Source organism: Syngnathus typhle, linkage group LG19 (assembly GCF_033458585.1).
Source record: "Syngnathus typhle isolate RoL2023-S1 ecotype Sweden linkage group LG19, RoL_Styp_1.0, whole genome shotgun sequence".
In the NCBI taxonomy this organism is placed as follows: Eukaryota; Metazoa; Chordata; class Actinopteri; order Syngnathiformes; family Syngnathidae; genus Syngnathus; species Syngnathus typhle.
The window spans coordinates 7996567-8019050 of record NC_083756.1 but is presented as its reverse complement, the minus strand read 5'-3'; the positions used below and the strand labels follow the sequence as shown (position 1 = coordinate 8019050).

General features: G+C 41.1%; 1 protein-coding gene across 1 annotated transcript in view; it reads left to right on the top strand.

The window, feature by feature from the left end:
- LOC133144015 (centrosomal protein of 63 kDa-like) overlaps positions 1-22484 on the top strand; it is a 70270-nt gene that overhangs the window by 7488 nt on the left and 40298 nt on the right. Inside the window, exons 4-9 of the mRNA XM_061266363.1 lie at positions 4597-4706; positions 4796-4870; positions 5648-5744; positions 5816-5856; positions 10222-10324; positions 12298-12497. Coding sequence (XP_061122347.1) covers positions 4597-4706; positions 4796-4870; positions 5648-5744; positions 5816-5856; positions 10222-10324; positions 12298-12497 — 626 coding nt within the window. The remainder of the gene's footprint in view (positions 1-4596; positions 4707-4795; positions 4871-5647; positions 5745-5815; positions 5857-10221; positions 10325-12297; positions 12498-22484) is intronic.

Here is a 22484-nt window from a genome sequence, read left to right as displayed (position 1 = left end):
CTTTTTTGCCGAATGTGCATTTGGAAAAACAGTGTTTAAACACCGTCATGATGGGTGCTGTGAATATGACTCCTTCATTAGACGTCCAATCTCTTTTATTGACTTTGAGAAGATGAAATGTCCGCCGGTGGGGGAAAAATAAATAAAATCAAAGGGTTTGAAATAGTAAATGGTACACTACAGTGGCTTATAGAGGAAATCTATATTACAAATTGCCTCGGTGCACAGTAGCTGAACTTCAGATAGCTCTCTCTATATGTCTGTGTGCGTTTGTGTGAATATGAGGTACACAAATTCTTCGTACCATTGTGACAAAATTCAGACATTGCAGACAATGGAATTCTAAAAAAAAAAAAAAAAAATGATGGCACAATTTATTAATATATGACTGCAATCCAGTAATTGCTCCACTGCTTCTCATGAGGAGAGGTCTCAAGTTTGAAGGGTGCCTTCTTCAGACTTGATGTTTCAGCTCCTTCCACAGAATTCAAATCACAGGAAGGAAGCAAGAAGGCCATTTGACGATAGTTTTTTTTGTGCAAATGTGACTCGGCTTTCTGACACTTGGCGGCACTTTTAACTCCAAAATGCCTTGATGGTCTTGAGCTTTCTTTCCGATCTGCACTGATTCAAACTTTTTAAAAATTTTTTAATTTGCCTGCACGTGTACATGTGTGCATGCATGAGCTGTGTGTTTGTTAACCAGTCTCACATCTAACATAAGGGCAATGATTTGCATGATGTCGGCTCATCAGCCACAGGGTGTGCTACCCCTCCGCATGGTTCCGTTTTAAATACGAATCATGTAAACATGAGGTATGTTGTGTGCCTCCTGCTTTAAACACATTAGCAGTCGCATTTTCTCTCCTCAATCAGGCACACAAACATGTCATTAGTGCGGTCAACTTTTTAGGGTTGCGGGAAGTCGTAATGAGAATTGACCAAAATGATTACAGACGGCGAAAAGTTGATAAACATGAATTGACTCCCTTCCTCCAAAAAAATCATCTTTGAAGTCATTGACAGTGATGTCTCTACAATTAGATGTTTAATCGCACTGGGGAAGCTACAGGGAAAAAGCGCAGTGATTAAAAAAAAAAAAAAAAAAAAAAAGAGCAGCCGAGCGTATTTGCAATATGCACACGAAGCTGCGCTCCAATTGAGTTTTTGTGTGGTTGACTACTAGGTAATGGAGTTTGTGCCTTCAAAACTTTAGAATGGCCTTCCCCTTTCAACCTTTTCACACTTTCACCCAGCAGTTCAGCTTACTTTTTAATAGCTTTAGGTAGCTGTTGTTGGCTTTGACTATAAATGTTCCCCTCTGTCCGCAACAACTTGGACTAGCATGCAACAGTGATTTTTAAATTGTTGTGGCAATGTACCATTAATTAATGTTACATCACATAATTAAACTTCCATATTTTTGTCCTCGCTATCATTGGCAGCTTTTGGAGTAGCATCATAGGAACAAAAAAAAAAGACACGCTTGAGGTCTTGCTAACATCTCATGTAATGTCACGTGTCTTTTCTGAGCATTCAAAAGTCCCAAATTTCATGGGATTTTAACCCTGACTTTAATGAATCAAATGAGCCATTTTTATTGTGTTGCTTATAAAAGCCTAATTGTATCAGCTTCAGCCGCTAAGTGCCTTTTGGAATACTAATCAAAAAGCTCCTCTTGCCTTTGAATTGGAATGAAAAAACGGTTAACCTTGATTAATCATATCCTCATTCACAAACTCTTCATTAAACCTAATTTTCCAACCTCTGATCAGAAATGCACACTGTTCACAAACTTGAATGTTTTCATTTCTTTTTCATCATCTTGACATCTTATCAACAATGATAAAAGGCATCACCTAAACGAGATGCTCAAATTCTTCTTTTTTTATCCATAAAGATTGAAAGGAAAAAAATGAAAAGAAAACAACTTCAGACTATTTTTGAGTCTGACAGGCTGTGTCATGAAAATCACGGGGAAAATGTATCAATGTCAAATGATCCAAGAATGAAAGAACTCTATTTCTACGTAGTCAGCATACGTCTTTCCATAAAGCTATAAATGAAGCGTATTATTGAGTTAAATCATACCAAAACATTGAAGTTCACGTATAAAAAAAAAAAGTCAGCTGTTTTCCAATGAAATGTTGGTGTGGGACAAACTTCTCCTGAACCCTGGTGAAGTTGCATCCCAGCAGGCGGGACTCAAGTCGACAGGGAGCCTCAGTAATGGCGGCCGGCTGATAAACAAGTCGAAAAGGCGCATTGGGGGGAGTGTGTGTGATGAAAGGACTGGGAAAAGGAGCGGGGCCATACAGCGGCGGCAGACCACCATAATTAAAGAAGCCATCATCAGCATCATTAATATGCTAGATCTGCTGTGGTCCACTGACTAGTCTAATGGAGAACATGTCATCATCGTCGCCATTAGTGAGAGTAGGACACACACAAATACACGCACTCGCAGACTTAATGTCGGGTCATGACATGATTATCACCATTAAGCCTTGAGTGGGAAGACCTGCTTTGGAAGCCTCATTCTCTGCTCGCCATCCTATGCACATATAAAGTGTGCAAACACACACACACAGATCTTTAATTCAAAGCCTGTGAGTGATAAGCATGCATATCTAAGTGATGTCAGGCCTGTTGGGTCTTTTAATTAGACAGAATGAATGAATGTTTTATAAAAATGTGTTTAACAATAAATGTGATCATTAATTTGATGAAAGGATGTGCTCTGATGAGCAATGACTTGAAAAGACTAATGGCTCGTGTTCGTCTCTGATGATTGCAACCACCGGACGAATATGACTTTTTACGCGTGTTCTCAATTCCATGTTAGAAACTTCTTTTGTTTGTTCAGTTTGTTTTATGATAGATAGCTTGAACTGCTTCAATATTATGTGTTTTTTTTGGAATGTTCTGATTTGACCCAAAAACTTTTCAGGTGGTCAGGGTACCAGGTATCGGTATCGGGTCGATACCGGCCTTATTTGAAGGTATCACTATGGTCATTTACATTAGCATATATTGGATGAAATAATCTCTAGAATTAATTGGTGAGATATTGATACTTAAATTGCATTAGATGTGTACTGATAGATTTTCTCCCCCAAATTGTTTGCTTTCTCAATTCTTCCACTTTGTAACTCGAATCATGCCAAGTCAAGTAAAAGATTGTCTTGAACCCACAAAAAGAAATCCATTTATTTTCCAATAAAAGCCTGTGCATATTTAAAAAGATCAAATCTTCCATTTTTCGAAGCATAAAAAAAAAAAACAGTAGCACCATTGGCATCACTAGATTTACTTGTAAAAGTGTCCCGATGCATTTTGGTGCCCCTTTTAGCCCCTATCATCTGCTAAAATATTTGTGCAACAAAACCAATCTAAATGTTAAGCAGATTTGCGTCCTTAGCCACCCAGCCGCCCCCGCCTGCAATTGCACCTCCTTTTGCCCCCTTTTTACCTCTCCCTCCTTCTTTCCGCACACACAATTGTGCATCGTCTCAGCGCCTCACTTGACAATGGTGAAAACAGAGTGATGGGGTGTAATTTAGTCCTAATCACAACATCAAACTGCCGCCGCCATTTACATCCCAGCATCGGCCGACTTCGTCAGACAGTCAGGAGGGAGGTGTTAATGTGAGACTAAAGTAATTACTGTCATTATGGCACGCTACAACGTTTTGCTTGCTTGTGCAAAGTGAACGTGTGTGGCCGTGCACACCCATGTGTTTGTGTGGCAGTGTGGATATTGGTGTTTTATTGTGTTTTTGTAAACCTCGAACAAAGTATGAATTTAAATGAGCCACTTTGAAGTTTTGTTTTTGGAAATCCGTGTCGATTTTGTACTGTTGGCAATCAAGAATCAAGTAGTTTGTTGCATATTAAAAACAAAAATGGATAACATACCAGATTACTTTTATTGTATTGATTTATGTTTGCCCAGTATTGATTTAATTGTTGACACATTTATGATTGAAGGATGGCTCTTAAATACTAAAATCTACCCAAAATACATATGCAGGCACATGGGACATAACTTTTTTTTAGGTTATTGGCATGATTGAATTTTTTTGAACTGAAAAGCTGTTTCAATCATGTTCTTTTCATGTTTGCAGGGTTTTGTGGGTAGAACGTGTTGGATATCAAGGTGTTTCCAGGGCGATAATAGCAATGTGCCCCTGCAGTTTAGGCACCTAAAAGGTCTTGAGTGATAAGAATGGGAAAGTCAGCAGTTTTGCTATCCCATCCCTGTTAACCCCATCCCATCCGCCCGCCGTCTTTCCTCCTTAAGCGCCGCTTAATACCTTATCCTGCTGTTTATGTGCGGGCCAGCAAATGTGTCATTTGTCAGTATTACCCAATCTCCGAATCTTTCTCCGCATTGCCTTGTTTTGAGCAAACACATCGATCATCACGTTCTGCTTCTTTTTTTTTTTAAATTATTTCTATGCATTTTATGTTGTTGGCATTTAAACAACAGTATAACTGACTGCCATGCAATCTGCAACATTAAGCTCTTGAGGGAGGTAAAAATCCCCTGCAGGGACAATAAAGCGTTGTTGTCGTTCTTTCTTTTTATGGCAGCTGGACACGCTCCGGTCCAAGTTGGCCGCAGTATGTTCAGACAACGACAAGCTTCGCCATGAGAGCCAGCTCGTCGTGACTAATCTCAAACGATGGATCACTGAGCAAACGTATGAAAATATCATGCAATTACACGATATAGTTGTTTTGCAAGCTCTCTGCTTTATGTGTCTGCATTAATGCACATCATTTCATCCAGATCATCTAGCAAAAGCCTTGCACAGCAAATGAAAAGTCAAAGCCAAGTTCTGCTGAACGTCACGGAAGACAAAATGTGAGTTTTTACTGACCTTGAATTTCTATTCACTCTCAATTTTAATTTTGAGATAGATCAGTGTGACGGACAGCGCAGTCGGTCAAATCTCTGCAATTGTTTTTCTGTGTGCTTTCTCCGCATGCTTTTCTCGACGTCGCTATGCTTCCTCACACATTCCATTAACATTCCGTGAAAGGCTCTAAATTGTCAATAGCTGTGATTCTAAGTACTTATTTGTCTATCTATGCCTCGCAATTGGCAAGAGACCAGTTCACGCTCAAACCTACGTCTCAGCACACCTTGTATGTATAACCTTGTGTATGCCACTGATTGGCAAATTTGTGCATTCAAATGTGGGTTTGTGCATGTACTAAATACATACATGGTGTGACATATTTGTCTTTTAAGAGATAAAAGTAGTGGAGTCAGACTCAAGGTACTGTCAACCCCCCCCCCCACTGAGCTCCAACCATCCTCCACTGTCGTTTTCTCGTGATATACAAAACACTCGATGTAATAAAAGCTCTTTTCTCAGTCTTTAGTTGAAAAATGAAAAAATGATTTCCACTTTCCTTTGTCGCAATAGTACAGTTCCTATCAATAGCCACATGATTTAGTAATGAAGGATGCTGCAAACCTCGCATTTAACTGTCACAGACCACGTTGTGTTTGTGTGTCTGTGCGATGTTCCTCCGCCACGTGTAACCGTCGTCTTTTGATGCTAATAGCGTCTGTCAGCCTGAGTGTGTATCGTCTGCTTGAACCGAGTGTCTGCATTTCCCTTTGGATTGTCAGACATCTTCAGGAGGCTAATGACACACTGAAGGCAGAGGTGAAGCGACTGAAAGAAGAAGTGGTGGAAGGGCAGGAGAAAGAGATGGCAAGCATCAAGGTAAGACTATAGAGCAGGAAGGCAAAGAAAGATAGACATTCCCAAAAATAAGATTTTTTTTTCTTTTGCAGGCCCAACTTAAGGACCTGTGTGAACTTCAAGATAAGAACATGTAAGTCAACAATCTATTCTTACATCAATTGGTACAGTACACCTTATTTCACTGTGCTATGGTCTGGAATGGTAAAGATGCATTTTAATATCGTGATGAACAAATCAAAACAAGATGTCCATTGTGTGAGTTGGAGCAGTCTTAGGGCTCATGCAATTTGTCTCTAAATCAGCCAAGATCAGAGCATTCCAAAAGGTTCCGTTGTGATAAGGTCAAAATAAAAATAAGACAAAGAATGTTTTGTCTTCATCTTTATTTTTGCTATTCAATTGATGACTCCCACTTGCAGTCGCGCTACCCTCTGGGTTGAGCTGCCAAAACACGAACAAATCATTTCTTTTGCTAATGGCTTCTTCCAAAGTTTGCCGCTCGTTGGCCCTTTTGACACGCATTTGTGCCGGGCGGCCGGCCGGCCACCCAGCCACTCTCGACATGCGCATTTCCCACCACCATGTCTGCTCTTAACGCAGCATCCCGGGCTGACAATGTCGCTGATGACAATAACAGCAGGAGTGCCAGGCTGTGAATGAAACACCCCGTGGGCTTTGCCACCTGTGTGTGCGCGTGGTGCCGCTTCTCCAATCTGAATATGTGATTCATGCTGGGCTTTTAACAATGATTACACTCCAATCAAGGGCCCATCCTCTTTTACTTGCCACCCCCGTCGGCTGTCAAATAGCATTCATCAATGGCTGGGAGATATATTTATTATGTTCATTAAGGCAATGAGAATGAATGTGGCACAGATGGGAGGGAGCAGCGTCCAAGTGAGAAGGAGCGTGTGTTTGTGGGGGCACCTGCCTGAAGCGCAACTCCCCAGTACAAGCCCTTAAGGTCTCCCTCATTAACAATGGCCCCCACCCTAGCATCCCTTCCACACCCACAACAGCAGCCCCCCCCCCCCATCCTCTTAATGAACCACCAGGACGTGTTTCCAAAACGGATCAGATTTGTTTTGACTGGGGTAAGTTCTCGGCGCTATTCAAAGCTGTCAGTCATTTTAATGATATCATTAAGAGGCCGCGACAGGAAGATGAATGGCTTTTCTTTGTCTTTGGCTCATAATTGCGAGAGAGAGAAAAGCAAAAGAGGAGGCAGTTCATATATAGATGTAGGGTTGAGAGGGGTTTGATTGAACGAATATAATAACATGGAAAGAGATAAAAGGAAATCAGTGAATGAAAACTTCTGTAGTGTCGTCTCATCCTTTGTTAGGATGAATCTCAATTTATTTCATTTCATTATCATACCTACCCCCCCATTGCTGTCGTTGACAAACACATCCAGCCCAAATGCCATTTGTAGGAAAATCTATAAGGCGACCAATTCGGTATGTCATGTTATTTGCATGGCAGCCATATGCATTCTCATTTTTATTACTGATGGCAAAGGGGGACGTCACAATGTCTCTATCACTGACAGCAATCAGCGAAATGTGACATTTTTTTCCATTAGAAGGGCCTTTAATAAAGCAACGTACGATGATGACACGGCCTGTGCTTTCAAGCGGCTCTGGCACCGTGACTTCATTTCACCTGTGGCATTTTCCTCACGGGTGAGGAAGTGTCATTTTAGATCAAGATTTCAATTAATAAATGAGACTCCTGTTGGAAAGGTATTTGTGAACATTTTAACGGTGACTATCCAACCTTTACATAATTACATATGTGACTTTTAATTTTCAAGAAATGGGTGGCCAGGTTATCAGTATAGGTGATGCAGGAGAAGCAACTTTACCCTCTCAGGGCTCACTTGTGTGATAAACATTTGATCACTTAGTCATTTTTCCTGCTTTTCTTTCCATTACGTTTGAACTCATTCAGTATTTGTCGTCAAATGTCTTTTTTTAGCTGTAAAGTAAATTCCAGGTTTCATCTGCATCAATTATGTCGCTTTTAATCAAATAAAAAGATCAATTATTACATCTTTTAGCACATTGGGCATTTTCTCATGTCACTTTCAGGTAACTATAAAGAGAGAGAGAGAAAAGCAGAGTTGCAAATTGATATGCAGGCGATGATGGAAGGCGAAGCTGTTGATTATTTGCTGCTGGGACCACTGGCTCAGTGGCTGTGACACAAGCCATCAGGGGGAAGCGCTCATCATGCGCGCCCTGCTAACGATGTGCTTCCAATTAAGAGCACTCTGTGATCACAGCGGAGGATTTGTGTAAACAGAGAAGCCATGTGGCAGACGAACAGAGCGGGAGATAAGGGAGAGTCAAGCCTTGCATAAAATATACAGCCGTGCGAGAGCAGTAAATAAGAAAGATGCAAGGGAGATTGGGAGCAGAGTTTATTGCCTAGTTTAGAGAATATGGTGGCGAGGCGTCCACACTAATGACTGTAATTATATACACACTGATTGGGTTAAGCGGCTAATTACACACATCCATATTTGCGTTTAAACGCAGGAGCAGATGTTTACACAGGCGCTTGGCCAAGCATGGCTACATAAATCTCAAGCCGTTGTCTCTGCTCTGGCTCCGTCTCATCATCCGCTCCGCACCACGTTAGCATCTGGGAAGGAAGGCCTTTGTATCACGTGCTTATTTTGTGTCGGCACAGTCAAACCAATGGATGACATACTGCATTTTGGAGAGGCAATTTAATAGATGAAAGTAAATGTGCGCCATTCCGCCCATGGCTGTTGGCTGTGCGATAATTATGGTGTGAAATTAAAAGATCTGGGAAGGGTCAGTTGCAATTATTTTCCATTTTATGAATGTCGTTTGCAGAAAATGTGGTTTCGCCTTTCAAAACTATTTGCATTTGCCAGGCTAAATTAGTTTGTTGCTTAATGGAGAGTGATTCAAATTGCATTCTGTCAAAAGGCGGAGATGGATAAATAAATAATATTCCGACTACAAGGTCCATTTACTGTTTGTACATGCAAAAACAAGCCCAACGAAATATTATAAACATTTCTCCTAGTATAACAATTAGTTTGTTGCTATTTTTAGATGCACCATTGGTCCATAAATGTTATTTACTTGTTTACCAGAGGAGCTTTAATGTATGGCATCTTGTTTTCAAGTTAACTCAAACTAGTCCTCTTTCATCGAGTTAACACCATTATTAAATGAATTCATCAATCAATAAACACGCAATGATATTATTGTAGAAGAAGCCTTCTTTTAACATTATTGGTTGAAGTTTTCTCTGGTTTATATTTGCCAACTTGATGGAACAACAATGTCCTTTATTAGCATTTCAATGAGCTCGCGCCTCTTATCAAGTGAAGCGAAAAGAGTCCGTTTTCGCATCCTCGCATCAAAGAATTTCCCATCTTGGTCCTTTACCAGTACATTAACATAGGGGAGGTACAGTGGTACTTTAATGACCTGAGAAGTCTTCAATAAAGTATTTAGAGGATTTTTTTTTTTCCCCACTCTCAGTGCTAACTGGACAGGTTCACTGAGGCATGAAAGAAGGAGCACGAAGCGGGGGCAGCGCGCTCTTCAGCCCGTACGGAGCGCCATTATCCACTGTCGTTAATTTAATAGGCCTTTCTTAGTTGGGGCGCAGTTGTGGAAATAGCAGACTTTCACATTTGTTTGTCGTCTCCCCCCCCAAAAAGCTTTTTAATAAACAGTTCAAATCTTAAATGTCTTCTTGTAGTGTTAATGTTCTCCCGCATGTCTGCGGTTGCGCTCGTTTTGCTCTCGGTAACGCTGTAGTACGATTTAACGATTTCTGGAAACCATTTGCTCACCCATCTTTGGGTTCGCTAATAAGGTCTTATGAACGTGCTTATAATGACGATCATACACAGCCAATTCTTTTCTTGCCCCAGATTTGGAGAATGTTTGATTGAACGTGCTTCGCAAATGTACACGGTTAAAAGTTTGTCTTTACTGCGTTAGAAAAAGAAAAAAAAAGGCTCCACTTATGAAAGATGTATGAACTACTTTTATACTACTTTATAAATAGGTTAATGATTGTTTTAAAGACCATTTTAATAATATATGAACATCTACAAATGTGCTGGTGTAGGCTGTACTCTGATACATTTCACTGAGATAAGTAATGGTTTTGTAAACGTGTGATGAATATAAGCACTATACATCCGCACTCCATTTAATATTTTGCTCAAAGTGTACTTTTACATTTGTTGACTTTTTCCTTTTTTTTTTTTTATGAATGGATTGGAACATCCATTCGCTGACTTTAACGAGAAAGGGTAATGGAGGGGCATGTTGTAAATGTTGAGTTATAGGGACTTTGTGTTAACTTATTTGTTGACAGCCCGAGCTGCTCAAGGACTCAACAGTGTAATGGAAATAGATTCATGTTATTAAATGTTTAGAAAGTAACAATTGGAAAATGTGCTTTGTATATGTTGAAATGTCTCTTGTACTTCCAGCTTAGATAAGGAGACTTCCATGGCCCTGAATCTTGGCAGACTGGCTGACATGCAGACCAGACTGCAGGGCAACATGGACGCCATCAGTCTGCTAAATCAACAAGTGAGTGCGCCACACACACATACTCGCAAACAGAATGCACAAAAATACCGCAGCCCTCCTGCTGTTAGGCAAGGGGGGAAAAAAGACTTGGGGCCAACTTTAAAAAAAGACAGCCATTTCCTCTTCCGATGATAAAAGGCGATGTCAAAGGGTGTGGTGTAAGGTGTGCAAAGAGGTGGTGGAAAAATGAGAGCAAAGCGATGACGTCTCTTTCCACCGGTAAATGATTTCCCTTTGATGAACGTGAGATAGCGCTGTGTATCAATACTGCTGTGCGGATCTCCCCATGACAGCGTAGCGAGATGGCCTGCTGTGATAAAACAATGTAGGAGGAGGAGGAAGGGGAGCAGGAATATTCTGAGGAAAGAGCAGATCTTTTTATTCCACAGTGGTGAACTTCACAAGAATCAACAAATCACCAAAGGAGGACAAATCAAAAGTAGTGGTGAGCTTTCTGTGTTTACTCCGCAATCTCAACAATAAGCATCCGAGACATCCAACACAAATTCAAGCAATTTCTGAAGTTAGCCAGCTAAACTAATCATCGCAGTTCAGCCGGCAAACATTGAGCAAACTCAGCGTGAGACGAGTATTAATTTAATCGGACCGATTGTGACATGACAGAAACTCCAGACATCCAACTCTTTGTATACAAGTCAAATTGATGTTATGTGAGTCGAAGGAAAATCATTTTCATTTCAGTTTCCTACGAGGGAAAAAAAAAAAAAAAAAAGATTTCGACAGATGTTCCAAAGCAAACGCTACAAATGAGTGCCATGCAAAACAATTTCACAGAGAATTTTCTTTTTGACAGTCGGCGGTTATTTTCCGTGTTTTCGCAATGTTTTCTAATCCGCGTTTTAATATTTGAATGGAAGTGCAAACACACACACTAACCCTTTCATCCCAACACAAATGAGTGAGTTCACACATATTTTTGTAAGGGTTGAAGTGACAAGCGGGGATTTTATTTTATTTTTTTTAATTCCACCACCTCAGCAACTCTTGTAATTAGGCGTAAGGCAAATTAAAATACACAGCCAATTATAAATGTCACCCTCTTCATGCCCAAATTTGATTGGATGTTTTCCTGTCAGAGCCACTAAATACTCCTTAAGCGCCTTTGGTTGGTTTTGACGCCTCGTGTCATTGGCTCCTCAAGGGTTAAGCCTAAAACCCTGGTTTTGTGTAGTCATCAGATTAGTGCATGCCATTTGTGTGTGTGTGTGTGTAGGTGTGCGCACACACGCGGGACTAAAATTGGGACACAGACACACACACATGATGATGTATGCAGCTGTCATTATCCGGCACGTCTCTTTGTCTCTCCCCTCCTTTAATTTCTTATTTTACTTTCCCTCACTGCTAAAAATACATTATTTCAAATTGCTTTCACCCTTTTATCTGGCATGTTCCAACTTTTGGACTGCCACTTTAGCAATGTAATTACCTCGCTCTTACAACAAATGGAAATGTTTGCATTTGCATTACAAACTCCTGCACATGCAAGTCTCAATTGAGCTGTTCTTGTTTTATTTTTTCCAGGGCTGGCAAGCAGTTGTGACACAAAAGCATTCGTTGTTGTTGTTGTTGTATATGTTTTGTGGTAAATGGTCTGCTCGTGATTGCTCAAATGGGTCATTTTTATCTTGAAATTGACAGAAGTGGAATATCTCGCAAGTACCACACACACACAGCCGTGCAATTTTCCATTTCTTTTTCCGCATGCATGAAGGCAAGTGTGAAACGGCAATTAAACACATAATGGGATGCCGGCAAGTTCATCGCCATGCTGTTGCTGACTTGTGAAGATTGATTTTTATCGGTAACTTTCAATTACATCTTTTGATTTGGTTGATTGGATTTATTAGTGAGGATGAAGCATCCCACAAGTTGTTCCTTGATAAATGTTGTGATGGACTTTGTTGAAGTCTTTCTTTGTTTCACAGTCTCTCTCCTCTCTCCTTCTCCAGTTAAACGCTCTGAGCGAGGAGAACAAGCACTTGCGTTGGCAGCTGGAGGAAAAGAGGAGCATGTGCACACAAGTAGAGTACCACCGCCCTCATCCTCCCACCTCCTCACCATCTCCCGTCGTTCATCCCTTCCACCTCACTCCTCCTCCTCCCAACCTGAAACAAGCGACAAGGGGCATTGAGGGCATCGAAAACCCAAGGTGAGTCCATTGGAGCAAAGCTAGCTAGACCAGGTGAATCCTAAGCTTTGGATGAAGCTATACAGGCGAGGCCCCCTCCCTTTTGTTCCCCGGGAGAACTCCCGACCAAATAAAAGCTGCAGAACACTTTGACCTGTCATGACCTTTTGACCCCCAGCTCCTCACCGGGGAGCATGCTCAGTATGAGGTTAATGTCCTGCAGGTCAAAGTCAAGTCTCAGGGTGCTTCTCGCCTGAAGGAAGGAAGACAGGCAGGGTTCTCCAGAACTGCTGGACCATGGGATTCCCCTAAATCTAAAAAAAGATTAGTTTCACCCTTCCACTTCAAGTATGTGTTTATTATAGATTAAAATTCCGTACTGATTTACTTTGCATGCTTTAAAAATTTTAATCCGAGATTGCTTCTTGTACCTAAATGTATTTTTGACACTGATTTCAATTTTCTTTTTCCAATTATACTAAATAAGGGGTTTATTTTGGTACTGATAATTGTCCAGCACACTTGACTCTGTGGAGGATGTGGACTAGCGAAACGCTTGTCGATGGTAGGGCAGCCAAGCTCCATGTGTCCTGCATCTACTGCGTGCGGTCACTGCGGCCGTGCGGCCTGTAATCACAGCGTTGCGCAATCTGCTGCCTCCGTGTAAGCGCTTGGTAGCCGTGCCATTACCATCGGGTGCCTCTTTTAGATTTACTTTCATACCCTGAATAGAAATGTCTTGTTTGCTTTGGTTTGAATAGCTAAAAAAAAAAAAATCATGTCGATTCAAATGAAAGTCATCTTGCACTTCTCTCATTGTACAAGGTGCAAAACAAATATTAACATTTCAACTATGCAGAGTGACTTTTTGGACTAAGATGAATGGAACATTGAACCTGTTTATTTATTTTTTTTCCCCCCATGTCTCTTATCCTGTGTGTGCTTGTGCCATGTGTGTAATGTGTCTAGGCAAGCCATGACAAGAAAAAGAAACATGCACAAACCTGAACTTTTTATTCTGTGATAATGAGGTAGTGTAGGTGAAAGCAAGCCCCAGACCGCAAAATGTGTCCTCATCTCACTAGCCCCCCCCCCATAAATGCACACACACACACACACACACCTGTCTTCCAAACCCCTTTTTATTCTTCATTGCTTCCGTGCAACTTGTATAGCCAGTTATCATTTCCAGCATTTTAATGATTTCAAGCAGAACTTTGTCCTTGTTATCTTGCTTTCCCCTCATTTGCCATGTCACAGTTAAAGAAAAAAAAAAGAACACAGTCCTCTTTTAAGTGCAAGCACAGTTAGACTTTTACACAAACATATGACCAAACAAGCACAGAAATGCCAATGTCATTAAAACCACTGGCTTTTTAAAAAAAAAAAAAAAAATCTCCCAGCACCAAGGGGTGTGTCAGCGACGCAGTGGTGAAAAGAGTCCCCCTGGAAACAATGAGGAGAATGATCATTTGTTGTTCTTGAAAACCCGGTGAGGTTTCATCGAGGTTAAGCTTCCCTTTGATGTGTTTTTAACTCGTTTCTGCTCTGCAGAGGGATTAGTCAGCCTCTCTCTCGCACACACACGAATAACACACTTTTTGCACACATCCTAATTTCCACACTGTGTGCTTTTATCACACACAAAAAAAAAAAACGCAAGCACAGAACTGGATCCTTCTTAACCTAATTTCATCAAATGAGCGCGTGGACTACTCTTAGCACCGTATGCATGTGTGGTCCTTCAGTAGTTCAATAAGCAAAACACTACCGTCAGTATCACAGCACATCACAAATGTTATTTTAGGGTCCGGGATCCAAATGATTGGAGTTTTCCACTAAACCTGTGGAGCGGGAGGTCGTTTTCACCTTGTTCAGGCATATGGAATTTTCATCATGAACATTTCCAGGTAACCTGAGGCAAAAGAAAAACAGACGTACACACTGGTGAAGCTAGAGGAGGGCCTGCAGGGGCACTGCCCCCCCTAGCATATGCTTTTAAAAAATGCCATACCGATGAATAACTGACTTTTTGGTATTTTCTGATTTTCCCAGGATTTTTTCTCCACATTTCCTCAATCACTGATAGTATGGGGGTTGTAATTTGACTTTGGGGAAAATATGATGAGGAATAAAAGTCAAAGGTGAGGCTCGCACGGGGATGAGAGCGTGGATGCTTAGCGAGGGGAAGCCGAGAAATGAGCTGAACGAGCAAACGAAAGGGTCGTGGAAGGTTTGGGGTGTATGTGGAAGCGAAGCATATTGTCCTTATCGGCCTGCTCCAGAAAGCCAGCTCCCTAATGGGGCCCGTGTGAAGGGGAAATGAGGGCTAAGCCTGATGCTAGCTGATTAGCCATCGACTCCCAACACCCATAAAAGGTTTGAAGGGAGGGGGCGGACGGAGCCTAATGTATACTGAAGGTGAGTCACCGTCATCTCCTGAATTGACTCTCACTTTTTGAACACAGGCATCGGCCATTTACTTTAACCTTGAAAGGCTAGGCCGCTGAGAACCAGGATGCAGATGCAGGAAGAGAGGGAGTCGGGGGAATAATGAGTGAGTCGACGGAAGAAAGAAAAAAAATGGGCTGCAGGAGGTGTTGGTAGAATACATCAAAGAGTCTTCACGCTCCTTATTAGAGCAATAATGAAATTTGCTTTTTAGCTAATGATATTTTGGGACAGCTGAGTTACTTTGCGCATAATAGATTACAATTATGTCGCCGACTTGCTCCTTGGGTTCAAAGTCATGCACGCACGCAAATGCTTGGGCACCTGGCCACAAGGACAGCACGAGTAAAAAGAGGCAAGGGTGTCCCCGTTTGAAATTCAACTAGTCTCAATGTCCTTTTTTTTTTTTATCCTCCACCTTGAATTCATTACTGTCCGACACACACACACAATCATATTCATCTTGTTGCAGCTGCCTCATTTACCTTTCACCCTCAAATTCTATCCCAGGGAGGCCCAATATGGCAGCACGTGACCTTCATTAGTCTGCTTTTGTTCCTTTTCAGTTTCATCTTCACTGTATTTGTTTTTATTCTCTCCACACGGTTGCCCTCACGTTTTTTCTTCTTCCCCCTTTTAAGTCTTTCAATGACTCCATCAAACGCACACAGCCGTCATTTAAGGTCCTTTTTCTCCATTTCCTGCCTTGTCCCTTTTTTCCGCCCTTATTTTTTTCCCCAGTCATTTCTTTTATCTGCCACTCATTTCTCATTACGTCTCTCTCTCTCTTTTCATTAGCATACAAAGTAAGAAGATGGCGCCCGAGGTAATCTGCTCGAGCCGTCGCTTGACAAAATGGAGGGCGTCATCGGAGGTCGCGGCGCTGTCACCAGCCATCCGACCTCCGCTGATGACTCGCCTGTCTCCATACACGCATCTGCGACGCACGGGAGCGAAAGACGCTAACACGTAGCCATAATCAGGTGTGACATATCGCAGCTTAAATGCAGCAATTTTGCCTGACAGCTCGTAGACGCAAACACGCCCGCAACGCTCTCGCTGTGGACCGCTGCGAAGAAAGCACGCATTGACAGGTAGCTCACTAAAATATAACGCAAATGTGAATATGGCTATAATAACTATTTGCTACCTCAAACACGATACAAAATATAAATTAGATATAGCACAACTGTCAATGGTAAGCGTAATTATGAAGGTAGTCTGAGATGACCTTGGAAATTCACCAAGGGGCTCAGCACACAGCCTTGGGGGATTATTACAAAGAGAATTTTTGGCTTGACTTCTCATTTAAGCAAAATTAAGAAATGAAAAGTGACAAATATCCAAATCCTGTATCACTAGTCGGAGTCGTCGGCAACTTGGCACTGAGTTTTAGAAATTGGCCTCCACTGTGTATTTAAATGACCTCTTAATAGTCCCTCACGTCACAAAATGGACAGTACCGGTCCCAGGATGGATTCATGAGGTACCACATAAGTTATATTAGGGTTCTTGAACTGTTGTTCATTTCAACAATCTATCATTAAAACAAGTCTTTTAAATCACTAATGTATTTTAAATAACTGTGGCTGTATAATTGCTTTCAGTTAGTAATTCCATTCATATAAAAATGTTAATTAGTATACGTACTATCGAGATGTTGACCGTGTCGACGTCTTAGCTAATTGTTACGCTACTGCTTTGAAAGTGCCCTCAACAAATCAATTTCCGCTATTAATCAAGTCAACCAGCAAAAGTCTTAGTTGTCCTTAGCCACATAAAGTCCAATTTTTCTTGAAAAGTGCACCTTGAAAAGGAATTTTTAATCATCTCTGACATCATTCTCCCTCTGTTAATCAATCTTTGGTGCGTATTCTACGCCCAGCCAATCAGAGGGATAAATATAGCGATATCAATCAAGGGAACGGAAAAATGCCCAGTTTATTCTGAGGATTTGTGAAAGCATTGAGTGCGGAATCGAAAGTCTGATTGGTTAAAAACCGAAAGACGCCTTTAAGTGTGGCGGACGCCAACAATCAGAATTCTGAAGCGTGGCAACACCTCAAAGTTGAAATCTGATTAGACCAGAAAAAGCTGCAGCGCCAAGATACTGCACACTATGAAATGAAAACTGTAATTTATTAACATTTCACGTGATTATTATTTACTGCATATTGGACTGATCCACAAACTCTTCTTTTACATTAGTCTCAAAGATTACAAACAGGATGTTGTCATATGGAAAATGTTAAGAGAAAAGACGGTGGGGGTAAAAATAGATAAACAGAAAATGTAGGATGATTCCCATGTGGCAACATTAAGTTGGAGTACCAAGTTGTGTGTGAGCTTGTCACTATTGGTGTCCTCGCTATGCTTATGAGAGCTGCAAATACTTTGGTGCTAATAGACAGATTATGACAAGAAACCAAGCATGTCCCTAAATCCTCTTAGCATGACTTCACCCTTTTTACTTATTTATTTCCTGCCATCCCAACCACCCCCCCCCCCCCCCCCCCCCCACCCACTACCTCGGTGGCCTTGGCATGGTCTCGTGTTTCATGTTTTGTCTGACGCTCGGCGGGTAGTGTTGTCTCTCTTGCAACCCCCCCCCCCCCTCGCCTGTCTCACACGTTTTCAAAAGGCACTTTATTTATTGTCCCGGGGGAGCTCTACATTATGCATTAACCTGTTCAATTATGCATTCATTTATGCAGCCGTTGCCTTATGTAAATGCACTTTATGATTAAACAAATTGTTTCGCTGTTTGCCGGTGTGTTCCCCACATTGAGTGTTTGCCATTGACATCATGCTGTAGTAGCAAGAGACTCCATGCCTCTAGAGTCTATGTGTCTTCTTTTTTTGCCCCACAAAATAGGCTCTAAGGTGCAGATGGAACATTACTACGTAGAGTAAGTACCGTAATTTTCGGACTATAAGTCGCACCAGCCATAAAATGCCCAAAAAAGTAATGTATATAAGTCGCTCCAGAGTATAAGTCGCCCCCCCCCCACCCAAACTATAAAAAAAAACGCGATTTATAGTCCGAAAATTACGGTAGTAGCTTTTGCATAAATATTATAATTAAATGGTTGTCAGATTGAAATAATAATAAAAAAAAATGGGCAGAATATTTTATGTCAGATTATTCAACTGGGAGAATTGAGGACCAGGAAATCCCATGAAAAACAATCAATTTAAAACAAAGACCCATCAAAGTTGCAGTGAGGCATTCAAAGTGTCTTGAAGGTGGTAAACTGAGCGTTTCTCCCCACAATCTAATCAAGAGCTATAAATATCCCCCTTTCCTTGACAAGAGAAATGAGCCGCCGTTTGTGACGGATGAACTGTATTGGGATGGGGGGGGGGGGGGGTCGGCTTATCTAAAGTGCAGCCACACCTTTTGATCTACTGTGCAATCTTCCATTGGTTTGCGTTAGATATACATGCTATCTGATGTGGTGAGGAATAGTGGAGGCACAGGAGATGAATGGAATATGCATTAAGACACCTTGACTAACAGCCACTCTATTTTTCTGTCTTCCCCACCCCCTTCCTCATCGGTGTTGCTCAATCATGTGGCGCTAACGTTGCAAATGTATTTCCCCTCCACCGCCTTCTTTTCTCTCACCCTTTCTGGTCACCTCTGTCTAGCTGTTCTCGCTCCATCTCTGCAGTCATGAGATATTTTTGGTTTCTTGGAAAGCGCCATACTCCATAGTGATCTTCTGCAAGTCTCTAAATGTAAAAACTTTCTAATAAAAGTCATTGATGGGTTTGTTAATTACTTTTCATGAAGTTGTTACCTGTCAGTCCTGATAGACGGAACGCCTGATTGGTCGCTTTTATCTCCCTCTTCATGTCAATCATCAGTAGCACTGATTCAGCGGTTCCATCACATCCTAAATGCCGACATTAATTATAAGCTGCAGTACTGATTGATGAACTTCATCACTGTTTTCTTACAGACATTTGTCAGTCTACTAGCCCATTTTTTGTGGACAGTCACACGGTGCACAAAACTGGTCCATTTTCCTTTTTCTGCTGAGGCAAGTCATGTTGACCTTGTTTGGAGAATTTGATAGACAATTTATTTTTTGCTATTCTTATTTATTGTCATCAGAAAGTTGGTTTTTGTAGCATCTGTGGTGCCAACCTAAAAAAAAGCTGAACTATGACCCGCTAAGTGTAAATGTACTCAAACTTTCAAACTAGGAATTCTTGGCAGTGCTAACTAAGCTATGTGTGGATTGGTGATAAAATGATCCGATTTGATAAGAACTTCAGTCCTCACTGGACCGAAAGGAAGATTCAGAGGCTTAGAGGAGAGATAATGTCTCTAAAGATGATCTCTCTCTCTCTCTCTACAGTAAATGCTGTTCTTGCATTTCCAAGTCATAATTAAAGACAGATGAGGATCATGTTGAACATGAGCGTAAATATTAATGTATTGCTAAAGACACGTCAGCAATGCATCTTCGACATCCACATTTTTTTTTTTGTCCCAAAATCTGTTTTTGTTAACTGTTATCTTAAATGGCTTTCTGATAGAAGAGGGGCAGTGGCACTAATCACCATTATAGGTTTTATACACATCGCCTGAGGCTGTGCCACACACCATCCGCACTCTCCCTGTGTGTGTGTATGTGTGTGAATCCACAGATGTACAGTATATACATATATCAATGCAAAAACCTGCCCAAAGCTTGAATTTTAATTATGCTCCTTTATTAAATAGTAATCAGTGGAATGTTACATGGGCATAATTTATTCCATTTCTAATGAAGGACAAGGGAGAAATATGTTGCAGCTAATTCCTGAGCATTACATTTGGCTTCCACATGTTTAGAATAAGTGTCGCAACAGAATAATTTATCAAAACAAATTCTCTATTTTCGACCGGTCCCCCAGTTTAATGTGACCACCACATGCAATATGTATGAAATTATGCTAATGTTCAACACATATAAATCAACATAAGGGCAACCTGCAGACTACATGTGCAATTTTATGACTTAAAACGGCTAAGCGTAGACTAATAAATGAGTCCATTTTTTCTTAAACTGGAATTTAAAAAAAAAAAAGCTTCAAAAGTAACACAATCTGCATTCGGAAGAAATTATGCAATGTGACAATCTTTTTTTGCCCAAAAAACAGCAAGAGGTGACACTTCTGAAACAATCTGCGTGTTTGGCAAAATACTTATTCCTATTCCTGATGATCACAGTTGATTAAAAAAAATAATAATAATCTCATAGGAAATGAAAGTGGGTCATTTTGACCCACTTTGAGAAGATTGGCCTAATAATACAAACAAGTAATGTTCGTACAAAAGTAGTAAGGTTAAATGATGACAGTTTATTGCCGGAAAATGACCTCTGTGCTATTTTAGACCCACTTGGGAATCTAAAGTTTAAATAATAATAACTATCGGGTCTCTGAATGATGCAAACAAGTGCTGCAATCACAAAAATGTTGCACAACCAAGACCCTGTGTGACGTCAATTTCAAACTACGCATTATCATATTTACTGAGACATATTTGCTTGTATATTTTCCCCATCAGATTACTGCAGGAGTACCTAAAACGACCCTGAAAATGGCAAACAGTGGCTGCCATCTCAACAAGCTCTAAAATGTCCCTCTAGACCAAAATATGCTAATGGGACATTGTTGTTATTGTGGCTTTAGAGATTTAATTATGATAATCTGCAAACATCATTGCTGTCATAAAATGCAAAGAAAACAAACTTTGTGTAAGCGGAGACTGAGGTTAGTGTTTTTGTTTTTGCACGTTTATGGCGAGATGCTATTTATTTTCTTCAGCCATCTTTGGAAACAAGCACACACTCTCATCGCTCACACATTATAGCCAACGTATTACAAATAGTCAGTATGCTGTTGATAGCTCAGCAGTGGCACACGCGGTTATATATCTTTGATAATGGCGACTATGCTGATGATCTGGAGCTATTTACTCTAAATGGGCCATTATGAATGGAAGACTCTACCTTGGGATGGCGATGAGTGTTTTGACAGATCTATCGCCGAGCGGGAATGAGCCACAGGAGTGTAGTGCAATTCTGCTCTTTCATTCTCTCCTTGTGTCTCTCCACCTCATTGTCGCTTCACCTCTTTGTCCTCTGGTTCAATTTTCCAATCACAAGTCAGGAGCAGTCAAGTGCTGCCATTGTAGCACGTACACACGCCACGCAACATATCTCGGATGCTCACAAATACAGAGAATGAGTTTCTCGAAATGTGAGCTGTTGTTTGATTTTTTTTTTTCCACATGGACTTGTGAAGGATTGATGGCAGCAGTTTGATCCGGTGTACCACGTTCAGTGAGGTCCTCGTTTTACGTGTTTTAAGATATAATGCTGCACTCGAGTGACTCTTTGGGGAATAAACGTCTCACTGTGTGATGCGCCGCGGACGTACTTCATCCCAATCACGCAGCCTTCAGTCTTCAAAGAAACATAAAATATGACTCCATTTCATATTTGACACGCTGATATTAAAACTCCTTAAAACTATAAAGTCGCCACCAATTTCACCCCGTTTTCCTAAGCTCAATTATCGTGTCTTCCTATTAATTAGCAACTGGCTTTAATTTTGCTTTTTCCTTTTATCACCAAACATTTACAAGCTCTGGGATGATCGTGTGAGTATTACCAAATTATGGGATACATTCCCGAGGTTAATTAGGTTGTTCATTTTTTTAATTAGAATTGGATTGGGGAAAATTGTTGGATTTTTATGCAGGCAGGCAGGCAGGCAGGCCAGATCAGTTGAGACTGATTGGGACTTTGAGAGTGTAGACAACAGGGACCTCTAGACGTTGAAAAGAAAACTGCATGGATTGTGCTGAGACGACATTGGAAGGAAATGATTCAAGATTGGATGCATTTGCAAAGAACCCTGCATGAAAGTGAAATATGTCAAGGATGGCAACATGACGCGTTACGTGAGGAAATGTAACAGGCTGAGAGTTGGGGAAATAGAAATATTTCATGATTAAATTGTTGCCATAATAAAAAAACAACATGGCTCTTCTTTAATAATATTTGAATATTTTTAATCTGATGTCCTAGTCTCATCCGTGAGGGCAATCCAATTTTTTTTATTTTGGTAAAATGAAAAATCAAGTTTCCGCCTAATCCCTGATAGATTGATTACAGTGAGGCTCATTGCTTTACCCACGAAAACCGTGCCTGTGTTTTTCCGTGAAATATTGCACACCTGAACCGCAGCCTGGCGCCGCCTCCGCCGCCATGGCTCCCACACAGAGCAAACATAAGCAGGCCTCGGGTAAACACCCCTATCTTTGGGCCAATCCCTCACATGGCACACTGCAATTACAAACCCTGCATGTCACCCCTCTGCATTACGCACATTCATGAGCCGTCCGTCCGTCCCGTAGCATAGGAACGCCCTGCGCACTTTCTCATCTGGCTCTCATTCCCGCTCCCTCCCCTGCATTGCATGTCATTCTCCGTCAATCGCCTCGTGCGAAATTGCATTGAGGCGAGATGCCACAGTATTGAGGAATAGTGTCAT